This window comes from Malaclemys terrapin, chromosome 3 (assembly GCF_027887155.1).
Source record: "Malaclemys terrapin pileata isolate rMalTer1 chromosome 3, rMalTer1.hap1, whole genome shotgun sequence".
Classification (NCBI taxonomy): Eukaryota; Metazoa; Chordata; order Testudines; family Emydidae; genus Malaclemys; species Malaclemys terrapin.
In genome coordinates this window covers 96,999,781-97,025,226 of record NC_071507.1, presented here as the reverse complement: position 1 = coordinate 97,025,226, position 25,446 = coordinate 96,999,781, and the positions used below count along the sequence as shown (strand labels likewise).

The following is a 25,446-nucleotide window of genomic DNA, read 5'->3' as shown; positions in this document are numbered from 1 at the left end:
TTCCCCCCACCACAGACACTCAGCCATTTCTGCAGTGGAACACGACAGTCATTGTAATGGTGCCAACAGCACTACACAATGATTTAAGAATTTGAAATGAGGCATATGGTATCCAGTTAAAGCAACAAGGATATTTACACATGCAGAAAGTGTTCTCCTACTGTAATTTGGCCACAATAGTTTAGCTGATGCCCTTGTCCCTTATTCATGCAAAAGGATATTTAATGGCCACAAGTGGACAACATGTGTTTGCAAACTCATCTGAAACATAGCACCTCTGATGACATATGTGACACTGCATCCCATCTTTTCCATAGTGATATGATTATAATATGAGTATGGCATCATTATGATGTATTTTATGCAAGATAGGTCATGTAAGATCATTGAAAAGGTTATGATTTGCTGAATATGATTATCCTGTTTGTATGCATGTATCATTTTTGTATCTGTAGTTATGAGTATTGACTATGAATCTCTATTTCAAATGTAGTTACACCTGGGAGACTCCAACTAGACAAGATGTTTTTATTCTAGATAGTGGCTGGGGAAGGGCCATTAGGGAAAAACAATAGGCCTTAGGGGAGATATATCTCCCACGTGGGGAGCCTTCCTGTTAACGCTCCAAACAGCCTGTGAGTGATAGCTGCTATAACTCTACAAGGACATGTGATGAGACCACATGTCTCTAGACTCCATCTTGGGATGTCAGTGTTTTTCCATAGACTGGTCTGGGAACCAAGCTTTGGGAACAAAGGGTTCCCACCATATTCAAAAGCTATGTAATCGAGGGAGTGACACCATCTAGTGTTCTTCGCTCCCCACACAAGAAGACTCCTGCAAACACCTGGGGAACAAAGACTGAACTGGGGGAAGTGCTGGACTTATGCTAAGGGGCTTTTGGCCTGTGAATGGAACACCTGGGGATTCCAAGCTGTAAGCAAGGGCAGCTTCCCCCTTCAGAATCTGCAGCCTGCTTGTATCATCTCTTTGGTTATGAATAGCAGATTCTCACCCAGCTATTTAGTATATTCAGTTTAGTTTGTGTTTTTGTTTATTTGCTTGGTAATATGCTTTGATCTGTTTGCTATCACTTATAGCCACTTAAAATCTATCTTCTGTAGTTAATACATTTGTTTTTGCTTTACCTAAACCAGTGTGTGGGGAATCATAACTCAGGGGCAAGAGGTTGTTGTATATTCCTCTCCACTCTGAGGGGGCGAATTTTATGAGCTTATGCTGTATAGTTCCCTGTTCAGTGCAAGATGGTATAATTTTGGGCTGGATGGGACTCCTCTTGTAGCTTATACTTCTGCTCAACCAGTAGGGGTATGGCACATACTTGGTCTATAGTTCTTACTCTCTGGCAGCCAATGAACCAAACCTGAGACAGAATCTCCACCTATTTTCTAGCATGTTGTTGGAGCAATACCCGTGGACCAACCTCACAGAAACTGTAATGTGGCTACCGTTGTAATAGTCTAAATAACCAAGTCTGCAAGGAATCTGGATACAGGGATAGACCTTTTGCAATCCCTGGTGTCACTCTGCAGCTGTATTGGTGTTAAGTAGAAGTGTTAGTTAATGATGTAAATATGTATATTTAGATTTTTTTTTTTGTGTGTGTGCGCGCCTCTGGTGGTAAGCGTATCATGCAGGGCTGTGTAAAGTTAGTTCTTGTGGATGATTCACTGAAGAGGGCAATTTTGAGAAAGTGGGCAATAATTAATCTTCTTCTAAATCTCATAATACTTTAGTATTTTAAAGTCCCAGCTCCTGGGACCATAGAATCATAGAAATGTAGGACTGAAAGGGACCTCGATAGATCATATAGTCAGGTAGTTCTCAACCAGGGGCACATGTACCCCTGGGGGTACACAGAGGTATTCCAGGGGGTACATCAACTCATCTAGATATTTGCTTAGTTTTACAACAGGCTACAGAAAAAGCACTAGCGAAGTCAGTATGAACTAAAATGTCATACAGACAATGACTTGTTTATACTGCTCTATATAATATATACTGAAATATAAGTACAATATTTATATTCCAATTGATTTACTTTATAATTATATGGTAACCATGAGAAAGTAAGCAATTTTTCAGTAATATTGTGCTGTGACACTTTTGTATTTTTGTCTGATTTTTGTAAGCAAGCACTTTTCAAGTGAGGTGAAACTTGGGGTACACAAGTCAAATCAGACTCCTGAAAAGGGTACAGGAGTCTGGAAAGGTAGAGAGCCACTGGTCTAGTCCAGTCCCCTGCACTTAGGCAGGACTAAGGAATAATCTAGACTGTTGCTGACAGGTATTTGCCTAACACAGGGGTAGGCAACCTATGGCACATGTGCCAAAGGCAGCACGCGAGCTGATTTTCAGTGGCACTCTCACTGCCCAGGTCCTTGCCACTGGTCGCGGAGGCACTGCACAACAAAAGGGGAAGATATAGTGGAAAGTTTTGCAAACCATTTTGAAGAAGAAGGAGTTGACATCAGAAAAATATTTTGTGTGACATCAGATGGTGTGCCTGCCATGGTAGGAAAACAGAAGGGATTTGTAAAGTTATTTGAAGATGAAATTGGCCGCCCGACAGTCAAATTTCACTGTATCAACCATCAAGAATACCTGCATGCTAAAATTTCTAATTCAGAGCTTAATAATGTGATGAATACAGTGGTGCAAATTGTGAATTTCCTTGTTGCTCGATCTGCTTTGACTCTCAGACCGTTTCAAGCACTGCTAGAAGAGATGGACAGTGCTTATATAAGGGCATTCCACTTCACAGCAACATTCAGTGACTAAGTCGTGGCAAGGTTTTGGTGTGCTTTGTAAACTGTTTTGATGTAACCAAGGCCTTTTTGTCAGAAAAAGGACAAAACTACCCTGAATTGGATGATGACAAATGGCTGTATAAGCTCATGTTTCTAACTGACATCACCGCTCACCTAAACAAACTCAATCTCTGTCTCCAGGGTGCAGGGCAAACGGTTCTGGATCTTTATGATGCCTGGAAGGCATTTGTTGTAAAACTAGCAGTTTTTCCTTGGGAGATTCAAACTTCGACTTTCCGCAACTTCCAACACACAAAAGAGCTATCGACACATTGCATTGTCTGTGTTGATGAGATTGGAATGTACATGCAAGAACTGGAATCAGAATTTTCTGACAGATGTCAACATTTCCAGCGATTTGGCCCAATGCTTTCTTTTCTAATTAAACTTGAAAAGTTCAATGAAAGCGACTTGGATTTGTCTGTATTTCAGTGGATGGGTGTTGAAGATTTCAAAATGCAGCTCATTCAGTTAAAAAGCTCAGAATTGTGGGCATCAAAGTTTGGAGATCATGGGGCCCCTATTCTGACCTGCTGGACGTCCCTGCCCATTAAATTTAACTGTTTGAAGAAAATTGCGTTTGCAATGCTTCCAGCATTTGGATCCACATACCTGTGTGAATAAGTATTTTCACACATGAAATCTGTCCTCTCCCCCTCTCGGAGCCGGTTAACAACTGATCCCTCAGAAGCCTGTGTGCAGCCAGTGCTGGTGCAACCACTTAGGCAAACTGGTGGCCACTTAGGGCGCCTAGTGGTTGAGGGCGCCTAAAAGCCTGCCCAAGCGAGGCGGTGGAGTGGAGGTGAGCTGGGGCGGCTTGGGGGGGTGCCTGCAGTAACAGGGGGCGCACAGGGGAACCACTCCCTGCCCCAGATCACCTCCACTTTCCCTCCTCTGCTGAGCACACAGCCCCTGCTCTAAGTCTCCTCCAATCGGTGCCACAAGCCTGGGAGGGGAGGAGAAATAGAGCAGCGCCGGCGTGCTCAGCAGAGGAGGCGGAGCGGAGGTGAGCTGGGGCGGGCTCCCCGGGTGGCATTAGCTGCGCTGGGGGGGGGGCTCCCTGGGTGGGGTTAGCTGCCGCGGAGGGGAGGGCTCCCTGGGCCGGATTAGCTGCCATGGAGGGGGGGCTTGCAAGGGGGGATAGCTGCTGTGAGGGGGGGGGCTCCCTGGGTGGGTTAGCTGCCGCGGTGGGGGCTCCTCGGGCGGGGGGGAGGGGTGGGTGGACGTGGGTAGCTGCCAGGGGGGCGGTGGGTGGGGTTAGCTGGCGGGGTTGGTGGGCGGGGTGCAACTTAGGGTGTGAAACTTCCTTGCACCGGCCCTGTGTGCAGCTTTTAAAGTATCCAAATACGCACCAGACATTGGAAAACTCAGCAAGGAAAAGCAAGGGCAAGGATCACACTAACACTAAACTGATAAGATCTGCATTTTAATTAAATTTTTTTAAATGAAGCTGCTTGAACATTTTAAAAACCCTCTTATTAACTTTACATACAACGATAGTTTAGTTATATATTATAGACTTTTAGATTTTTCTAAAAACGTTAAAATGTTTTACTGGCACACGAAACCTTAAATTAGAGTGAATGAATGAAGACTTGGCACATCACTTCTGAAAGGTTGCCGACCCTCGGCCTAACCTGTTCTTAAAAACCTGCAATGATGGAGATTCCACAACCTCCCTAGGTAATTTGTTCCAGTGCTTAACTACCCTGACATTTAAAATGCTTTTCCTGATATCTAAACAAAATCTCCCTTGGGAAAATCTAAGTTTTAAATAGAAAACCAAATTTTACATTTAAATAGTCTTAGAATATAGTTAATCTTCAGGGTTGATGTTTTCAAGCTTTTACAATCTTGAGTTTGGCCTTTTAAAAAATAAAATTAACTCAGCTCTGTCTTACTGCACTAGTGGGGTCTGAATCCAGACTTCTGCGCACTTGAGGCTAGTGGTCGTGCAACATCCTTATGAAAAAGCTTGAGCTGCATTATGAAAATGGGCCAGATGAGGAACCTGACACTTAGGCTCTTCTATGGACTGTGACCACTTAAGGTGTTTTTTGTTTTTGTTTTGTGGAACATGAAGTGGCACGATGCTTCAGATGAAAACGCAGCTATCTGTGTGGCTTATTAATATAGTTTAAATCCATATTCTCTACACATAGTATATTTTACGATGTATGAACTGAATGTCAGACCAAGATCGAAGGAACGGTCCATATCTTGTATTGCCCAAATTCTGAGAAACTTTAGTTGCACTGAAGATTTGCTTCTGCATCTGTTACAAGGCAGCCTCTGAAATCTGCCCCACCTTGCTTTCCATAAATAACTTCTCTTCACCTTGGGGAATCTCTTTATACTTACACAAGCATTTGTATAGCTAACTTGCATTTCCCTTCTCCCTTTCAACTGGCTTTTGACAGTTTAAGACAACTGTTCTCACTTCTTCTGTTGCCCTCCCCACACCACTAAGCGCCCATTGCAAAGTGCTGTACTTGTCAGCTGTATTCTTAACAGCATAAGACTTAAGTATCTGACATATATTTAGCATTTGGATAACCTGTAACCTAGATAATGAGTTTGTCTAGGGGAAATTGGGGGTGTACTTTCTATAAGGTTTCTGGTCTGTAGCCTTGTAACTGAATTAAAAAAGACAAAAGATGCAATGGCATCAAAAAAGACAGCAGCTGTTCCTCTGCGCCATGTCTATGTAGATTAACCTTATTTTCCCTGTGGGGATGTGTTCAGTGAAGCGGCGGGGGAGAGGGGTGGAAATCTTTGTTCCGTAGTCCTTACATATTGAAGTCTGTTCCCCATCCTCCTCCATAAAGAATTGCCACAAAGGGGCTTTCAAAATAGTTGCCTTAAGGCATATTATTCCCATCACTACCCATACACCTCCCCCACTCAACTAAAATAAGAGCAAAGCCCTTCAAAAGAAAAGTATTGCTTTGGAGCCCCAGAACTTTGAGGAGGGCTATTAGAGGGTACTTACAGCCTTTATCTGTAAAGCCGTAGTGTACACAGTGTTCATTGCCAAATGGAATCTAACTTTCAGAACAGAACTTGTAACAGCATTAATGCTTCTCCTAACTTATCTCCTTTTTAATCACAGAAACCCTATAAGGATACGACATGGTGTATCAGTGCTAATTCATAAAAAGGAAAAATGGTCTACAAATATCTGAATAAGAAAGTGGGTCTGCTTTTTAGGGTTGCCAGTTTTGGTTGGACATATTCCCGGAGGTTTCATCACGACATAATTTTTAATTAACGATTAGTCTCTAATTCCTGGAGACTCCAGGACAATCCTGGAGGGTTGGCAACTTTAGCTCAGATAATATGAAGTGGAGGAACTAGATTTAAGGGAAATTGACCTATTTGCATATGCGACCCACCCTTACTGAAAGGATTATCAGTGGTTATTAATTACTTAACGTGTTCTCAGCTGAAATAAACATGCATTTATAATGAATTCTGTGTGTTGTGTAATCGAGGCCCTACAGGTATATTTTCCATTCTAATTCTAAAAACAGATTTTGTGAATTTTGGCTATATAAAACATGTCATGCTCCTGTTGATATGTGTATGGAATATAGATTTAGGGATATTGAGATCAGGTTTTTAAGCTTGTCCTTGGGATCTTTGCAAACTGCTGGTTATTGCCATCTTGTAACTCTTTCCAGGTAAAGAATTCTCAGGCTGCAACTGAGTAGGGGTATGCTAAATGCACAAAAAGGCATTTAGTACACACTGAATGCCTAATTTGAGGCACTCTTCCAGATCTTCCTTGTTGGCCTCATTTTTCTGGGCTTATACTGTATGTGTTATGCAGGTCCTGTCTAGTGTTACAAGAAATATAACTGAAATTCCTCTTTTTGTTTTTTTTAAAAATTGCATGTCTTAATTTGCTTATAATGCTTTATGTGACAGCACTTACAACAAAGTTCAAAAGATCTTTTTCAGAACTGGAAGAGTGAAATTGCCTATTCCCAATCAAATCTGTTTGACAAAATGTCAAATGAAGTTGTTAATGGAATCCAGGTCCTGTTGACAGCCATTTTAAAACTTTATTTCTTTACAAGAAAACTTTTTTGTAGGTGTAGAGTTAAGGGATATAACTAGTTTTCTTTTCCTTTTTTTATGTAATCTTTCATCACTCAATATTGCTCTACAAGACCTGCGCTGTCATCTCTTAAATCAATAGGGCGCATGTTAAATGGCTTAAGTCAGACGCCTCACAAAAGTCCAAGTTATATTATATCTACAGAGTTATTTTTATCGACCATATTTATTTCTTCAAAGAATGAAATTTGGCTTGTTTGACAAGACCTATTTTCCATAAAATCATGCTGATAGGCATTAATTATATTGCTACCCTTAATTCAATTGAATTCCTTATTAGCTTTTCCAGCATAAGAATGGCCATGCTGGGTTAGACCAAAGGTCCATCTAGTCCAGTGTCCTGTCTTCCGATAGTGGCCAATGCCAGGTGCCCCAGAGGGAATAAACAGAACAGGAAATCATCAAGTGATCCATCCCCTGATGCCTATTCCCAGTTTCTGGCAAACAGAGGCTACAGACACCATCCCTGACTAATAGCCATTGGTGGACCGATCCTCCATGAATTTACCTAGTTCTTTTTTTTGAACCCTGTTATAGTCGTGGCCTTCACAGTATCCTCTGGCAAAGAGTTCCACAAGTTGACTGTGCGTTGTATGAAGAAATACTTCCTTTTGTTTTAAACTCCCAGTTTTCATTCATTCCTGAGATTGATGTTCGTTTAATTGGCATATAGTTACCTGGGTAAGACCATTTGCCCTTTCTGAATATTGGCACATTAAGATCTCCTTAGCCAGCTCGATAGGAACTTTTGGCTGCAAGTTATCTGGGTCTGCTGACTTAAAAATGTTTATGCCTCGTAGATGTTGTTTAATATTCTCCCCAGTTACTAATGGACTGGAAAGTAATTTATCCTCATGTGATAAAAGCACATCATCCAACTTCTTTCCAAATACAGAATAGAAGTCTTCAGTGAATACTTCTGCTTTTTCTGCATCATTAACAATTTTTTGCTAACTCCATCTAATAATGTGCCTATACCATTGTTAGGATATCTTTTGTTTCTAAAGTACTTAAAAAGCCACCTTATTGTCCTTAGACCTACCAGCCATAGGTTGTGCCATGATTTCTTTAGCCTCCCTTATCAGTTTTCTATACTTCATAACTTTTTAATTTATATCAATTGCTATCTATTTCCTCATTTTTTATTTAATATTACTTTTTTTCCTATTTCTGATTACTACCTTCAATTTGCCTCTAAACTAGGATGGCTTTTAGCCAAAATTATCCTCTTTCTTTACTGTGGAATTATGGCTTTTTGACCATCTAATCAACTCTTCTGAAAGAACTCCCAGTTTTCATTCATTTTTTCTGTTTTTTTTAAACTTTTCCTTCCAGTCAATTTTTCTCATTATTTTCCTTATCTTTGGGAAATGAGCCCTATTTAAACACTAACTATATATATTGCTGGTTGGAACAGTTTTCTGTTTGCCCATATTGAATGTAATCAGATCATGATCATTGGTCCCTAGGCAACCACCAACTTCCAAATCAGTGATTAATTCATCTTTATCTGTCTTAAGGAGGTCTCTAATAGTTACCTCATATTGGGCGAAATATCTCTTGTTAGAAAATTCTTATTTTTAGAAACCCTTAAGTCTTACTACTGGCTGCATGAGACCCTCCAACATGTCTCCCAAAGTGAAGTCCCCATAACACCACAATTTTGTTTTTGATGCATTACAGACAGGTGCTTTAAGAAGTGACTTATCCTGCTCTCTAAATTGATTTGGGGGTCTGTAACAAATCCTCACCATCACCCCTTCCATTGATCCATATGCATTCAAGATCCTGTAGGTTCTGAGTTATCAATAACTCTAAAATAAGGAATGGTGTTTTTAATATACACTGCCATCCTCTCATATTTATCCTTCCTGAACAGGCTTTCTGTTAGGGGGCTCTGAGCCATGAAGGAGTTGAGGGCCCGCTGGCACTTCTGCAATACAGATAATATATCTTTGCAACAACTTGATTGAATCTTCCTTGCCAACCTCTTTGCTCCCATACACCCCCTATCCCCATTAAAATAAATATACTTTCTCCAAGAAGGCAACTGAAATGTCTCCTCCTCCCAACCCAGACTTCTCATAACTTGACCATGGTATGGGCCATATATAATTATGTGGGACTGGTAAATTTGAGGGGGTGGAGGGAGAGTGTGAGAGTTTAAGAATTGGGGTTATAACAGGAAATTGGCTTAAACCTTAACCATGGAATAACTACCACTATTTGTAATCAAACTTCTGAAGTATGTTAACAAACTACATTTCCTTGCCTGTTGTCTACAAAGAATTCATGTGACTTAACATGTAACACTTGACATGGGAATAGAATCTAGATGTGTAATATGGCAGCTCAAAGTCTCCGTCAAATCTTGATGTTTGGGGGAGGAATGGTGAGGAAGGTCTGCACCTAGGGTCCTTGATTTCAAAAGGGAAAACTTAATTTTTTTTTAAGGGAATTTGTTGGGGAATGGGACTGGACTGAAGAACTCAAAGATCTGAATGTGGATGGGGTTTAGAATTACTTTAAGTATAAATTGCAGAAACTATCTGAAACCTGCATCCCAAGTAAGAAGGAAAAAAATATGTAGGAAAGGGTTGCAGACCGAAATGGGTGAACAAGCATCTCAAACAGGTTATTAAGAGAAAGCACAAAGCATACAAGGAATGGAAAGAAGGGATGGATCAGCAAGGAAAACTACCTCTTGGAGGTCAGAATGTTTAGGGAAAAATGGAGAACAGCTAAAAGCCAAGTGGAGTTGAACCTCACAAAGGAAATTAAAACCAATAGCGAAAGGTTCTTTAGACATATAAATAAAAAGAAAACAAGGAAAGAAAAGGATGGGGTGGAGATTGAAGGTTATACTTAGATTATCTAATTTCTGAACAAATACTTCGCCTAAGTTTTTAATAAGAGTAAGGAGGAGCTTGGGGACAATGGCATGGTGACAAATGAACAAGGATATGGAAGTAGAAATTCCCACATTTGAGGTGGAAGCCAAACTCAAGCAGCTTAATAGGAGCAAATTAGGGGGCCTGGTTAATCTCAATCCAACAATATTAAAGGAACTGGCATGAAATTGGCAGCCCAATAGCAAGAATTTTTAATGACTCTGTAAACTCGGGGGTTGTACTGCATGACAGGAGAATTGCAAATATAGTATCTATATTTAAGAAAAGGGAGAAATAAGTGATGGGGGAAACTTACAGCTTGTTAGTTTGACCTCAGTTGTGTGCAAGATTTTAGAACAAATTCTGAAAGAGAGAATAGTTAAGGACAGAGAGGTAAACAGCAATTGGAATAATATACAACATAGTTTTGTAAAAGGTAAATTGTGCCAGACCAACCTGATTTCTTTCTTTGAGAAGATAACTGATTTTCTAGACAAAGAAAATGCAGTAGATCTAATCTACCTGGATTTCAGTAAGGCATTTGATACAATTCCATATGGGTAATTATTAGCTAAATTGGAGAAGATGGGGGATTAATATGAGAATTGAAAGCACAAGGAGCTGGTTAAAGGGGGAGATACAATGGGTCATACTCAGAGATGAATTGTCAGGCTGGAGGAAGGATGCGAGTGGTTTTTCCTAAAGAATCAATCTTGACCAATCTTTATTAACATTTTCACTAATGACATGGCACAAAAAGTGGGAGTGCGTTAGGGTGACCAGATGTCCCAATTTCATAGGGACAGGCCCAATTTTGGGGTCTTTTTCTTATATAGGTTCCTATTTCCCCTCCCCCCCCCCCCATCTTCTATCCTGATTTTTCACACTTGCTGTCCGGTCACCCTAGAGTGCATTAATAAAATTCGCAGATTATACAAAGGTGAGAGGTATTGCCAACACAGAAGAGGACCAGAATATCCTAAAGAAGATGTAGACAACCTTGAAAACTGGAATGTAGAAATGGGATGAAATGTAATAAAGCAAAGTGCAAGCCATGCACGTAGGGAGTAACAACAAGAATTTTTGCTATCAGCTGAGGACATATCAGTTGGAAACGACAGAGGAGAAAGATGTGGGTGTATTGGTTGATCAAAAGATGACTGAGCCGTCAATGGGATGTGGTTCTGAACAAAGGCTAAAGCTATCCTGGCGAGGTATTTCTTGTACAGATAGGAAAGTGTTGTTACCATTATATAAGGTACTGGTGAGACCACCTCTGGAATACTGTACAGAGTTCTGGTCTCCTATGCAGGGCCAGCTCCAGGGTTTTGGCCACCCCAAGCAGCCAAAAAAAAAAAAAAAGCCGTGATCGCGATCGCAGGTCCTTCGCTCCGAGCAGGAGTGAGGGACCATCCGCCGAATTGCCGCTGAATAGCTAGACATGCCGCCCCTCTCCGGAGCAGCCGCCCCAACCACCTGCTTGCCAGGCTGGTGCCTGGAGCCGACCCTGCTCCCATGTTTAAGAAAGATAAATTCAAACTAGATCAGGTGCAGAGATGGGCTACTAGGATGATCAGAGGAATGGAGATCCTACCTTATGAGGGAAGATTTTAGCCTAACAAAATGAATGCTGAGGGGTAATATGATTGCTTTCTATAAATACATCAGTGGGATAAACACCAGGGAGGAAGAGGAGTTATTTAAGTTAAGGGTCGATGTTGGCACCAGAACAAATGGCTATAAACTGGCCCTCAATAAGTTTAGTCTTGGAAATTAGATGAAAATTTCTAACCATCACAGGAGTAAATTTCTGGAACAGCCTTCCACAGGGAATAGTGGGAGCAAAAAACCAACCTTGTTTTAAGACTGAGCTTGATAAGTTTATGGAGGGGATGATGTGATGAGATTGCCTACAATGATAAATGATCCATGCATGACTGCTGTTAGCAAGTATCTCCAGCAGCTGCAGATGGGACATGTCAGGACTGAGATCCCCACTTTGAACTTTAGGGTACAAATGTAGGGGCCTGCGTGAAAAACTTCTAAGCTTAACTACCAGCTTAGCTCTGGTTCGGCTGCCACCATCAATGGATTCCCTCCCTGGGAAGCCTTGAAAAAACCCTCACCAAATCCCTGGTGAAAACAAATCCAAAACCCCTTGGATCTTAAAACAAGGAGAAATTAACCATTCCCCTCCTTCCTCCCACCAACTCCTGGTGAATCAGTTCCAACCCCCCCCTGGGATCTACAACAGGGAGAAATTAACCATCCCCCCTCCTTCCTCCCACCAACTCCTGGTGAATCAAGATCCAAAACCCCTTTGGATCTAAAACAAGGAAAAATCAATCAGGTTCTTAAAAAGAAGGTTTTTAATTAAAGAAAAAGGTAAAAATCATCTCTGTAAAATCAGTATGGAAATTAACCTTACAGGGTAATCAAACTTAAAGAGCTCAGAGGACTCCCCTCTAGTCTCAGGTTCAAAGTACAGCAAACAAAGATAAACACTCTAGTAAAAGGTACATTTACAAGTTGAGAAAAACAAAGGAAAACTAACACGCCTTGCCTGGCTATTTACTTACAAGTTTGAAATAGGAGAGGCTTGTTTAGAAAGATGTGGAGAACCTGGATTGATGTCTGGTCCCTCTCATTCCCCGAGAACGAACACCGTCCCAAAACAAAGAACACAAACAAAAGCCTCCCCCCCCCCCAAGATTTGAAAGTATCTTGTCCCCTTATTGGTCCTTTAGGTCAGATGCCAGCCAGGTTACCTGAGCTTCTTAACCCTTTACAGGGAAAAGGATTTTGGAGTCTCTGGCCAGGAGGGATTTATAGTACTGTACACATGACAGCTATTACCCTTCCCTTTATAGTTATGACACGCCCCCCAAATCACAGATAGTGTTGGATGTTTGGTTCCACACTGGCTGTGATTTCTTCCTGGAGTTCTAGGAGAAAACAGAGTTAATAAGACACATGTACCTTTAGACATACTACTGATTATATAAAAACTAACAATATGTTTTATTCCAAAAACAATTGTTAACCAGTTAGCTCTGGGAAACTTTCCCGGGAGAGTGCATCAGCCACTTTGTTAGAAGCTCCCGAAATGTGCAAGACCGGACATAATTAGCAACGTCCTTGCCCATTCCCTCCCAGTGGAAGGACTTCCCCAACCGGTCTTTGGTTCTGTTCACCCCAGAATGGCCACTGGGATGATCATGGGCTAAGCTCAAGAGCTTTACCCGATACTTAGTGGGAACTACCAACTGCCTTTGAGGATGCCAGTCTTCCTGGTGCCCACCAGAAAGAGTCTCCTTGTATAAAAGTCCTTGTTCTACAACAAACCGGGATCGGTTAGAAGAGCTGAGAGGCGGTGGGGTGCTCCGCGCCGCCGCCCAAGCTTTCTGAAGGCTGTCATCTGCTTCCTGCTCGGCCTGGAACTGTTCCCTTGATGCTGGAGACATCCGTTCCTCCTTGGACTGTGGACTGGGGCTTGGTCCCTCTGGAAGCGATGCAGGTGCTGGGGCTGTTTCCATTGACTGTGAACCGCTGTCCGCTGGTGCACTATGTGGTATCTCAGGCTCTGGCTGAGCCTCTTGGGTAGGGTTATCTGCTGCTTCTGCCAGTTCAGGCTCCTGGTGCCCTCTGGCGTTGGAGTTGTAGACGGGTTTGCAAGGGCTGGACTCAGGGCTGGCAATGGTTCTGGTGCTGGTTGCGTTGCCAGTTCCGGTTCTGGGACTGGCTGTGGCTGGGTCTCTGGGATTGGATCCACTACGGCTGTTGCAGTCGTTGGCAGGGGATCCAGTTCCACCACCTTTGTCTGGGTCTCTGGTAACACAGACGGGGCCCTGGTGGACGGCTCAGGAGCAGGGATGGGGGTGAAAGCTTGCTTAGCCTGACTGCGGGTGACTATTCCCACCCTCTTGGCTAGCTTCACATGGTTGGCCAAGTCTTCCCCCAGCAGCATGGGAATGGGATAATTGTCATAGACTGCAAAAGTCCACATTCCTGACCAGCCCTTGTACTGGACATGCAACGTGGCTGTAGGCAAGGTTACAGATTGTGACACGAAGGGTTGAATTGTCACTGTAGCCTCTGGGTTGATGAGTTTGGGGTCCACTAGGGATTGGTGGATAGTTGACACTTGAGCCCCAGTGTCCCTCCAAGCGGTAACCTTCTTTCCGCCCACTCTCAAGGTTTCCCTTCGCTCCGAGGGTATGAGAGAGGCATCTGGGTTTGGGGATCTTTGGTGTGATTGGGGTGTAATGAACTGTAATCGGTTGGGGTTCTTGGGGCAGTGAGCCTTTATATGTCCCAGTTCATTACATTTAAAACATCGCCCTGCTAAGGTATCACTGGGACGAGGTTGGTTGGTGGAGACTGGTGTGGTGGGGTGAGAAGGCGTCTGGGGTTTCCCTTGGGATGTGGGTGGGGCCTTGGGTTGTCCCCGGTGGTAAGGTTTTGTTTCGGCTTGCCCCTTCTGATATTCGCTCCAACTGCTACTAGTTTTTTTCTTTTCTGCCACCTCCACCCATTGGGCTCCAATCTCCCCCGCCTCAGTTACAGTTTTGGGCTTCCTATCTAGGATGTACCTTTCTATTTCCTCAGGAACACCCTCTAAAAACTGCTCCATTTTTACTAGGGAAAGCAGATCTTCCAGAGATTTAACATTTGCTCCTGATACCCAGGCATCACAATTTTTGTCAATGTGGTAGGCATGACGGGTAAATGACACATCCGGTTTCCACTTTAGGGCTCTGAACCGCCGACGGGCATGCTCGGGTGTTAGCCCCATTCTGAGTCTGGCCTTGTTTTTAAAAAGTTCATAACTGTTCATGTGTTCCTTAGGCATTTCAGCCGCCACCTCTGCTAAGGGTCCACTGAGCTGCGGCCTCAGCTCTACCATGTACTGGTCTGCAGTGATGCTGTATCCAAGGCAGGCCCTTTCAAAATTTTCTAAGAAGGCCTCAGTATCATCGCCTGCCTTGTAGATGGGGAATTTTCTGGGATGGGAAGTGGTACCTGGAGGGGGGTTGTTAGCATTGGCTGGTGCATCCTGCTTAGCCTTTGCTACTTCCAGTTCATGCTTCCTTTCTTTTTCTCTCTCCTCCATCTCTTTTTCTTTCATCTTCATCTCTTTTTCTTTCAGCTCCATAGTTCTCTTGTGAGCCTCCTCTTTGGCTTTTTCCAGCTCCATCTCTCTTTCATGGGCCTCCTTTTTGGCTTTTTCTTCTCTTTCTTTTAGCTCCATCTCTCTCTTGTGGGCCTCCTCTTTGGCTTTCTCCTCTCTGTCTCTCAGCTCTATCTCTCTCTTGTGGGCCTCCTCTTTGGCTTTTTCTTCTTTGGTAGTCATTTTCCTGTTTTCTTGTGCTGGGTCACCCCCTTTGCAGTTGACAAACTGGGAAGCTCTCAGCTCTGGCTGCTGCAGAGTTAACAGTAACTTTCTAACTAGCTACTCCGGAGGATGTAAAAAGAAAAAAAAACAATTCAGCTTGTAAATACCTTTTACCAGTCATTTGCTAATTGAACCCTTCTCTTAACAAAGGACCTGTAAAAAAAACTTAACACCTCTGCCTTCAGGCAAGGAGAGATAAGATATGCATCTATCTACTTCCAGCTCGGCTTTCCAAGCAGCTAGAAGGAAAAAAAAATCTCACTGGCTTTTGGGTTTAAAATGATCCCACCGCTATTCACCATGTCAGGACTGAGATCCCCACTTTGAACTTTAGGGTACAAATGTAGGGGCCTGCGTGAAAAACTTCTAAGCTTAACTACCAGCTTAGCTCTGGTTCGGCTGCCACCATCAATGGATTCCCTCCCTGGGAAGCCTTGAAAAAACCCTCACCAAATCCCTGGTGAAAACAAATCCAAAACCCCTTGGATCTTAAAACAAGGAGAAATTAACCATTCCCCTCCTTCCTCCCACCAACTCCTGGTGAATCAGTTCCAACCCCCCCCTGGGATCTACAACAGGGAGAAATTAACCATCCCCCCTCCTTCCTCCCACCAACTCCTGGTGAATCAAGATCCAAAACCCCTTTGGATCTAAAACAAGGAAAAATCAATCAGGTTCTTAAAAAGAAGGTTTTTAATTAAAGAAAAAGGTAAAAATCATCTCTGTAAAATCAGTATGGAAATTAACCTTACAGGGTAATCAAACTTAAAGAGCTCAGAGGACTCCCCTCTAGTCTCAGGTTCAAAGTACAGCAAACAAAGATAAACACTCTAGTAAAAGGTACATTTACAAGTTGAGAAAAACAAAGGAAAACTAACACGCCTTGCCTGGCTATTTACTTACAAGTTTGAAATAGGAGAGGCTTGTTTAGAAAGATGTGGAGAACCTGGATTGATGTCTGGTCCCTCTCATTCCCCGAGAACGAACACCGTCCCAAAACAAAGAACACAAACAAAAGCCTCCCCCCCCCCCAAGATTTGAAAGTATCTTGTCCCCTTATTGGTCCTTTAGGTCAGATGCCAGCCAGGTTACCTGAGCTTCTTAACCCTTTACAGGGAAAAGGATTTTGGAGTCTCTGGCCAGGAGGGATTTATAATACTGTACACATGACAGCTATTACCCTTCCCTTTATAGTTATGACAGGACACTAGAAGGGGAGGGTTCCGAGTTACTACAGAGAATTCTTTCCTGGGTGAGTGTCTGGTGCCACATGCTCAGGGTCTAACTGATTTGTCATATTTGGTGTTGGGAAAGAATTATGCCCCAAGTCAGGTTGGCAGAGACCCTGTTTTTTTTGTTGGTGGTGTGTTTGTGTTTTGCCTTCCTCTGCAGCATGGGCCACTGCACTGTTTTCTAGCAAACAGTTGTGTAACCACTGGAAGTGTCACACACAACCCTCCCTGCTACCCCCAATCACTGGCTTACATAAAGGATGATAGCCTACTTTTACTACCTGTTACTCCTTTAGCTTGAGCAGTATAGAGGTCTGATGATGAGGTCCTGGGTTTAAACTCTGCTAACAAACCATGTAGGAGAAAAATAACAGTTTTAGTAAAGACTGCATCATATGCATATGCACATACAGATTGAATAAAGTTTGCATGGGCTACCTTATTTCTCACATTTCCTAACTTACAAAGCCATACACTCAAAACCTTAACATGTGAGTGAGTGTGAGACACCCTCTCAAGTTGTGTGTTATCATCATGTTTATTCTCTGCTGCCGTGCTAGGCACAGTACAAACACAGAACAAAGTCAGTCTTTGCCCCAAAGAGCTTACAATCTAAGTTAGCATTTATTGGAAGATAGGATTTCTCAGAACACTGCCAGTGGGATACGAAACCTTTTACTTGTTGGTCACCAGTCTGACTCTAACCCCTCTCCCCCTCTAGTGGATATATGGCTCCTATATGAGAAGGTTGGATCCTAACCCATCCCTCCTACGCTCTGTCAGGAACACACTATAGTTTAGTCTCCTGTGGGCTGTAAAACTTTGGTTTCTTTTCTATTGTTGGGTTTAGTATGCAGGTGCTGGGTGATGTTGGTGGCCTGTGACATACAGAAGGCCAGACTAGATGATCTGATGGTCCCTTCTAGCCTTAAACTCCATTATTCTATGGTAACCCAGCCTACAAACTTGTACAAGCCTATGCTTAGCCCAGGCTTGGAACTTGCATTAAATCTGAGGCAGAAGTGGGAAACAGGTTGATTTGGAGGAAGCCTCCAAATCCGCATGGGAGAAGAAAGCATTGAGGATAGTGCAGATTTCTTCAGGGAAATCTTGTATTTAATTTTAAAATCTGTTGCTGCTTTTAAATCTAAGAAGCTTACTTAAAACTTATCAGAATGCATATATGGCTTTTTGGTAGATCTCCCAGATCCTGGATTACTTGGAAAATTGTACCTGACTATGTGTGATGCGCTGACCACTGTTGCTATTCCATAATGGCAGGTACAGAATGTGTCTGGTTTAAAAACAAAACTAACTTTGACCCTGCTTTGCATGTGTACTCAAAATAGTTTTGTAGCCTGGGTATCTGTATAAATCAGTATTTATACACAGCTCTATAGTAACAATTTAGATGAATGTCTACATGTTAATGAAATAACAGTTTGCAGTACGTGTACACAAATATTAAGAATATTGAACAAATTCTGAATTTCATCTTAATACCCAAAGAATCCTTGTTTTGGAATTAACAGTAGTCAAAATACACTGCATATGTAAAATATTGTGAAGGTGCAGGATCTGTTTATCAGTTTTCTGGATTTTAACATGGATGATCTGAAAATTAACGTAGGCCCGGCTAATTAGGCACCTTAAGTAACTACTAATGAATGGTCTAGGGAGCTAGTGAACGGGAGCGGCTAACAGGGGAGTTTTGCAAGAGACTTCTCCAGGTGAAGGAGGAGTGATTGCATGACTCTTGGGGGTAAGTTTGTCTGTTATGCATGTGTTTTGTGTTTGTTTGTGGTGTGCTTGCTGTTTAATTGAAATATACTGGGTGGTCTATTTGTTTGGGGGCCCGTATACTGACCGGGAGTGTGCTGAGTCTAGCGGCCTGCTAGGCAAGGCTGAGAGCTTCTTAACAAGGCTTTGATCCCTAAGCCCTCTAGCACCCATCAACCCCTTAACCAGGGGACAGGGCTACTCAGGAAGACCAGGGCTTTAAAAAGCTCACTTCTAAGCAACCAGAGGAGTGGCTAATGGGGGAGTTTTGTGAGGCAGTTTAGAGGGTGTGTGTGTGTGTGTGTGTGTGTGTGTGTGTCTAGATACACTTAACATTCTTTAAACTTAAACCAAAAACACCCCCCGTAAAAACAAAATAACAGCAACAAAAGAATGAGCTTCAGGAGTAAAAAGAGAATGCAGGCACAAGTCCAGCAACAGTGTGGGGGCTATCCAATTTATTGCACCCCATGCAGCTTGTATGATTACCTGTCCTATGGGTGGGTGGCATCTGTGTGCATTCGGTGCAAGGAGCTCCTGGCCCTCAGAGACCATGTACGGGTTTTGGAGACCAGAGTGGCTGAACTGGAGGAGCTGAGGGAGACAGAGGGGTACATAGATGAGACTTTCTGGGATACAGTAGAACGGTCCAACCCCCGGTCTGACAGCCTCTGTGCTGTTGAGGAGGATGAAAGACTCAGGGAAGGAGAACATCCAAATGGAGCAGAGGGAAACGATCCCATAGTTGGGACCCTCCTTCCAGATGATGTCATGATATCCTCTCACACTGAGGATGCCTCTCTGGGGCAGAGAACTCCAGTTTTTAGGAAGAGACAGGTAATAGTTTTGGGGAATTCAATCATTAGAAACATAGCTGGGTTTGCGATGACCAAGAGAACCACATGGTGACTTGCCTGCCTGGTGCAAAGCTTGCGGATCTCTTGAGACATCTAGATAGACTTGTGTAGTGCTGGGAAGGAGCCGGTGGTCATGGTACATGTAGGTACCAATGACGTAGAGTAGGATAGGAGCAGGGTCCTGGAAGCCAAATTTAGGCTTCTAGGTAAGAGATTGAAGTCCAGGACCTCCAAGGTAGCATTCTATGAAATGCTTCCAGTTCCACGCGCAGGGCCAGTTAGGCAGAACTGCAGGGTCTCAATGCGTGGATGAGACGATGGTGTAGGGAGGAAGGGTTTAGATTTATTAGGAACTGGAGAAACTTTTGGGAAAGGGGGAGCCTAAACAGGAAGGATGGGCTCCACCTTAACCAAAATGGAACCAGATTGCTGGCACTTAACATTAAAAAGGTTGTAGAGCGGTTTTTAAGCTAAGGTCTAGGGGAAAGCTGACAGGTGCGCAGGAACACATTGTTTGCACAGAGACATCCCTTAGGGGAGGATCTACTAATGGAGATTCTCTGTCCTAGTAAGGAAGAGAGGATGGAAGAATATAAAATACAGGTAGGATCTGATGAGAAACTGTCAAATGAAAAAAAAAAAAAATCCCATTCAATTACATCATGTAATGACAGACAGCTAAAAAGTGACAAGTTTTTAAAGTGTTTATATACCAATGCTAGAAGTCTAAATAAGAACTAGAGTGCCTCATATTAAATGAGGATATTGATATAATAGACATCACAGAAACTTGGTGGAATGAGGATAACCAATGGGACACAGTAATACCAGAATATACCAGTACAAAATATATCGGAAGGACAGAACTGGTTGTGCTGGTGGGGGAGTGGCACTATATGTGAAAGAAAGCATAGAATCAAATGAAGTAAAAATCTTAAATGAACCAAACTGTACCATAGAATCTCTATGGATAGTAATTCCATGCTTTAATAGTAAGAATATAGCAGTAGGGATATATTACCGACCACTTGACCAGGATGGTGATAGTGACTGTGAAATGCTCAAGGAGATTAGAGAGGCTATTAAAATAAACTCAATAATAATGGGAGATTTCAACTATCTCCATATTGACTGGGTACGTGTCACTCAGGACTGGATGCAGAGAGTTTCTTGACCCCTTAAATGACTGCCTCTTGGAGCAGCTAGTCCTGGAACACACAAGAGGAGAGGCAATTTTTGATTTAGTTCTAAGTGGAGCACAGGATCTGCTCCAAGAGGTGAATATAGCTGGACCCCTGGGTAATAGTGACCATAATATAATTAAATTTAACATCCCTATGGTGGGGAAAACACCACAGCAGCCCAACACTGTAGCATTTAATTTCAGAAAAGGGAACTACACAAAAATGAGGAGGTTAATTATACAGAAATTAAAAAGTACAGCGCCAAAAGAAAATCCCTGCAAGCTGCATGGAAAGTTTTTAAAGACACCATAATAGAGGCTCAACTTAAATGTATACCCCAAATTAAAAAAATAGTAAGAGAACCAAAAAAGAGCTACCATGGCTAAACAACAAAGTAAAAAAAGCAGTGAGAGGCAAAAAGGTATCCTTTTAAAAAATGGAAGTTAAATCCTAGTGAGGAAAATAGAAAGGAGCATAAACTCTGGCAAATGAAGTGTAAAAATATAATTAGGAAGGCCAAAAAAAGAATTTGAAGAACAGCTAGCCAAAGACTCAAAAAGTAATAGCAAACTTTTTTTTTTTTTAAGTACATCAGAAGCAGGAAGCCTGCTAAACAACTAGTGGGGCCACTGGACGATTGAGGTGCTAAAGGAGCACTCAAGGACAATAAGGCCATTGCAGAGAAACTAAATGAATTCTTTGCATCGGTGTTCACGGCTGAGGATGTGAGGGAGTTTCCCAAACCTGAGCCATTCTTTTTAGGTGACAAATATGAGGAACTATCCCAGATTGAGTGTCATTACAGGAGGTTTTGGGACAAATTGATAAACTAAACAGTAATAAGTCACCAGGACCGATGGTATTCACCCAAGAGTTCTGAAGGAACTCAAATGTGAAATTGCAGAACTACTAACTGTAGTCTGTAACCTATCATTTAAATCCGCTTCTGTACCAAATAACTGGAGCATAGCTAATGTGATGCCAATTTTTAAAAAGGGGTCCCCAGGTGATCCCGGCGATTACAGGTCGGTAAGCCCGTCTTCAATACCGGGCAAACTGGTTGAAACTATAGTAAAGAACAAAATTGGCAGACGCACAGATGAACATAATTTGTTGGGGAAGAGTCAACATGTTTTTTGTAAACAGAAATCATGCCTCACCAATCTACTAGAATTCTTTAGGGGGTCAACATGCATGTGGACATGAGGGATGTCATAGGATATTTACTCCTTCTCATAACACAAGAACTGGAGGTAACCAAATGAAATTAATAGGCAACAGGTTTAAAAGAAACAAGAGGAAGGATTTCTTCACACAACGCACAGTCAACCTGTGGAACTCTTTATCAGAGGATGTTGTGAAGGCCAAGACTATAACAGGATTTAAAAAAAAAAATAGATTCATGGAGGATAGGTCCATCAATGGCTATTAGCCAGGATAGGCAGGGATGGTGTCTCTAGCCTCGGTTTGCCAGAAGCTGGGAATGAGCGGCAGATGAATACCTGTTCTGTTCATTCCCTCTGGGGCACCTGGCATTGACAACTGCCAGAAGACAGAATACTGGGCTAGATGGACCTTTGGTCAGACCCAGTATGGCCGCTCTTACATTTAACTTTAGAATTCTGACTTCAATTGAATGGTGGTTTTTTAGTCCACACAATACTTTCAAAGTACCTTTTTTTTTTTTTTTTTTTACCCTTCTTAAACTTAATTTGTACCCAGTTTTGGGGAAGAGGTTGGTGGTTTTGTGTGTGTGCGAGCGCACAGTATTTTAGGGGAAAAAAGTAACTTCTAGTTGAAAATATTTTTGATTTTACTCAATGAACGTCCACGCCTAACTACTGCTAGAAGTGTCCGCTGCAAAGCAGTGCATTTGCTAATCATGCAAGTGACTTGCATTCTATATCCATATTGATATTATCTAGCAGTCTGTAGTTCTACACTAGGATATTTGTGACATTTCTACTTTTTTCAAAAGGAAAAAATCCATCCACATCCCTCACGAAATAACAAAATGCAAACTTAGCTTAAAGGAGAAGCTTAAGTCTCTGTCCTAGTTGATGTTTTGTTTGCTGGTGGAATCTGTGATCTGGCTAGTTACTTTGATGGTATGAGTAAAATGAATCTTGACTGCTAATGTCAAGATACTTGTAAGTACAGAGGAACAACTCTGACATTGTATTTGGTCAGACGGTTAAAACTCTTAACAGAATTTTTTTTAACATAATTTAAATGCAGTAAGCAGGGATATCTAAATTTAGCAAAAATGCTTTCTATTGGAGAGATTGAAGAAGCACGTAGTACTTCAAAATGTATATATTGCTGCTCATGTTTCCTAAAACTAGTGGGCAGAAAGATCCAATTCCTGAATGGCTTTGTCTCACATGTAATATCTGTCTGATTTCAGTGGTGATTCAAAAGCTCTGGGATATCAATTGAATATAAAAATCTTACGGGGAAAGACTTTGTGCATGAGATTTCTCATTTCTTCATTGTGGGCACTAGAAATCTGAACTTTTCTGCTGGGGACTTGGCTGTCACTTTGTGCTAACAGTGAATGAGCATGACTTTCCATAACTGAAACAAGGTAGGAACAGCCAAAAGGCCAATCCAGAGTATAACTTTCAAAGCAATACTTTTGCTTCTCTATCCCTTTCCCCGCACCGAACACTTCATTGGCTCCAATCCAAAGAGGGCTGTATGCAGCTATTCTTGAAGTAGTTAACACTGTTCCTGAAATTGTCAGAAGAGTTGATTAAGAGAAATCTCCCTTCCTATACTACCAAGGCCTAAGCATGCTGTTTGTGACCTCTCTTGGCCTAGGATTGAAGAACCAACCTGGTGTCTCTAATTGATTTCTTTCTTCTCTGATGGTAATGCACATGCTATTGCTAGACTGCCAGCTCAGCTTTTAGGTCGAAGGACAACATAATGCACTCAACCTGGTTTTTCCTTTTGCAGGAAGAAGAGATGCCAGATGTAGAAATTGACATTGATGACCTTCTTGATGCAACTAATGAAGAGGAGAGAGCTATCAAATTACAGGTAAAATATTTTTCCTAAAGTAAACTTGAACATGGCTGACTTAACATATCAGAGTCACTATATCTTAATTCTGAATGACTCCGCTCTGGTGGTAGCCTTAGAATGAGTATTTCCTAAATTTGAGAAAAGGGAATTTAATGTAATCTATCTAGGACTACTGTCTGAATGTAAAGAGATTCCCTAGCATTATGAGGAAACTCCTTGAATGAGGATAACAATAGTAAAAATTCAAGGTCCAGTACACCAGTGAGAGGGATAATTATTCTGAGAAGTAGTAGAGCACCTTTAAGTTTTTTCTCCAAGTGTCATTCGTATTATAAAATATGAAGAGGAAAAACCCATGAGTAACTTTAAGAACCTCAGAAATCAGTGGATCTTCTGGTCATGACAGTGTTGGTCTTCATTACATTATTAATCTTTTCCTAGCCATGAAGAAATAACTACAACTTCGGTTGAAATGTGCAATTTTTTGAGTGTAAAAGCATAACCCATTGGTTGCCATTCAGGGCTCTATCTAAAAATGTGGGGAAAAGATCAAGATAGTCAACAACAAGAATTAACAGAACAGGGAAATCCAAAGTCTGTCAGCTGAATTAGGCAATTACAGTAGACTTGTTCTAATTCCATAATCTTGTTTGAGGTAAATGTTAATGAAATGGAATGGGGGAGGGAAGAGTGGGGAGAAAGGAAGAATAATTGTGTGTCTGGAAATGACACTTCAAGCCAATGAGGGACTTGCCATAAAATGGGTAATAGTTAAGATATATGAGAGGAAATGAAACAAGATCTAGTATACAGACATTCATCCCAGCTCACATGTTAAGAACCCAATTAGTGATGCCCTAGTGAAAAGTTCCCAGTAAAAAGTTACTTGACTCTTGGGGTGTGTTTGTTTGTATGTATGAAATCTTAGCTTCTCCTCCTCTCTCCCATCTCCTTGGAGATGTACAAATTGGGATTTTTATTGTAGAATTCCTTTTTAAGGAAGCTGCTACTACTTCCCCACTGAACCCAGTGGTGTAGTCCCTTTCTGATATAGATACTTTGCTCCACCTATGCTGCTACACTCTGGGTAGAGTTGTTATTGAAAGTAAAGATTGCACATCTCTCCTCTGTAAATTAAATGAAAACTAATAGACGTAGCTTGATTATATATGGGAAAAACACTATGAAAGTGTGATAGTCTAAGATTATAGATTTGTTTTTACGTTGCAAAACTGACATAACTTAATACAGAAACTGACACTTCTTTCATGTTTTACTTCTAGGAAGCTCTTGTAGATTGCTACAAACCAACAGAGGTAAAGTACCCCTTTTCTTGAATACCATTTTTCCCTGTTAAAAACAGTGTAGTCATACTATTGCTAAAAATATGGGAATGCTGATTGGAATTGAAGGGGTCTGAACATTTCAGGCCCAACAGTCTCCCCTTGAATGCTGGAGTTCTGTTATTTGACTTGAGCAGGATTGGGCTCTTGGGAAGAAAGTTGATTATTCTTAGCTAAGTGTTAGGGTTCTGATTTCTGATGCAGTAGTGTTACTTGTCCTTCTCTAATTCTTTGGTTTCCTTCAGTAATACCTAAATCAAGATGTGAAGCTCAGATGTGGAGAAGTGAACAAATGGAATTACTTCATCTGAAATGATAAAAATCTAACTGAACGAATGACTATATTTGCATAACATTGTTTCAACCTATTAAATGTATTGTATGGTCTCCTAAGCAAGACCATTCGACTCTTTTGTCTTTTTTAGCTTATCTTTTGGGAGAGACTTGCATCTTATTATACAGACATTTGTTTGAGCTGCATGTGTCAAGCCACCTTATAAATGGATACAAATACAATCAGGGTGACCAGATGTTCCGATTTTATAGGGACAGTCCTGATATTCGGGGTTTTTTTCTTATATGGGCATCTATTACCCCCCCACCTCTGTCCCGATTTTCTATACTTGCTGTCTGGTCACCCTAAATACAATCCAGTGGAACGATTAAGCCAACAGACTTCTATTAAGTGGATATTTGGATCAAAGTTTAATATTTTAATAGAAAATAGTTGTATGCACCTATACCACTTTTAATATATACAATTGCACATGTTTATTAGGAAG

At 41.7% G+C, this 25,446-nt stretch overlaps 1 protein-coding gene across 2 annotated transcripts in view; it reads left to right on the top strand.

The window, feature by feature from the left end:
- Positions 1 to 25,446, top strand: part of PPP1R14C (protein phosphatase 1 regulatory inhibitor subunit 14C) — a 73,084-nt gene that overhangs the window by 35,243 nt on the left and 12,395 nt on the right. Inside the window, exons 2-4 of one of the 2 annotated variants that reach the window (XM_054022566.1) lie at positions 23,253 to 23,336; positions 24,605 to 24,637; positions 24,910 to 25,000. In XM_054022566.1, coding sequence (XP_053878541.1) covers positions 23,253 to 23,336; positions 24,605 to 24,637; positions 24,910 to 24,912 — 120 coding nt within the window. In that variant the 3' untranslated portion in view covers positions 24,913 to 25,000. Of the gene's footprint in view, positions 1 to 23,252; positions 23,337 to 24,604; positions 24,638 to 24,909; positions 25,001 to 25,446 lie in introns of those variants that run through there. The other variant, XM_054022565.1, reaches the window with a different exon arrangement.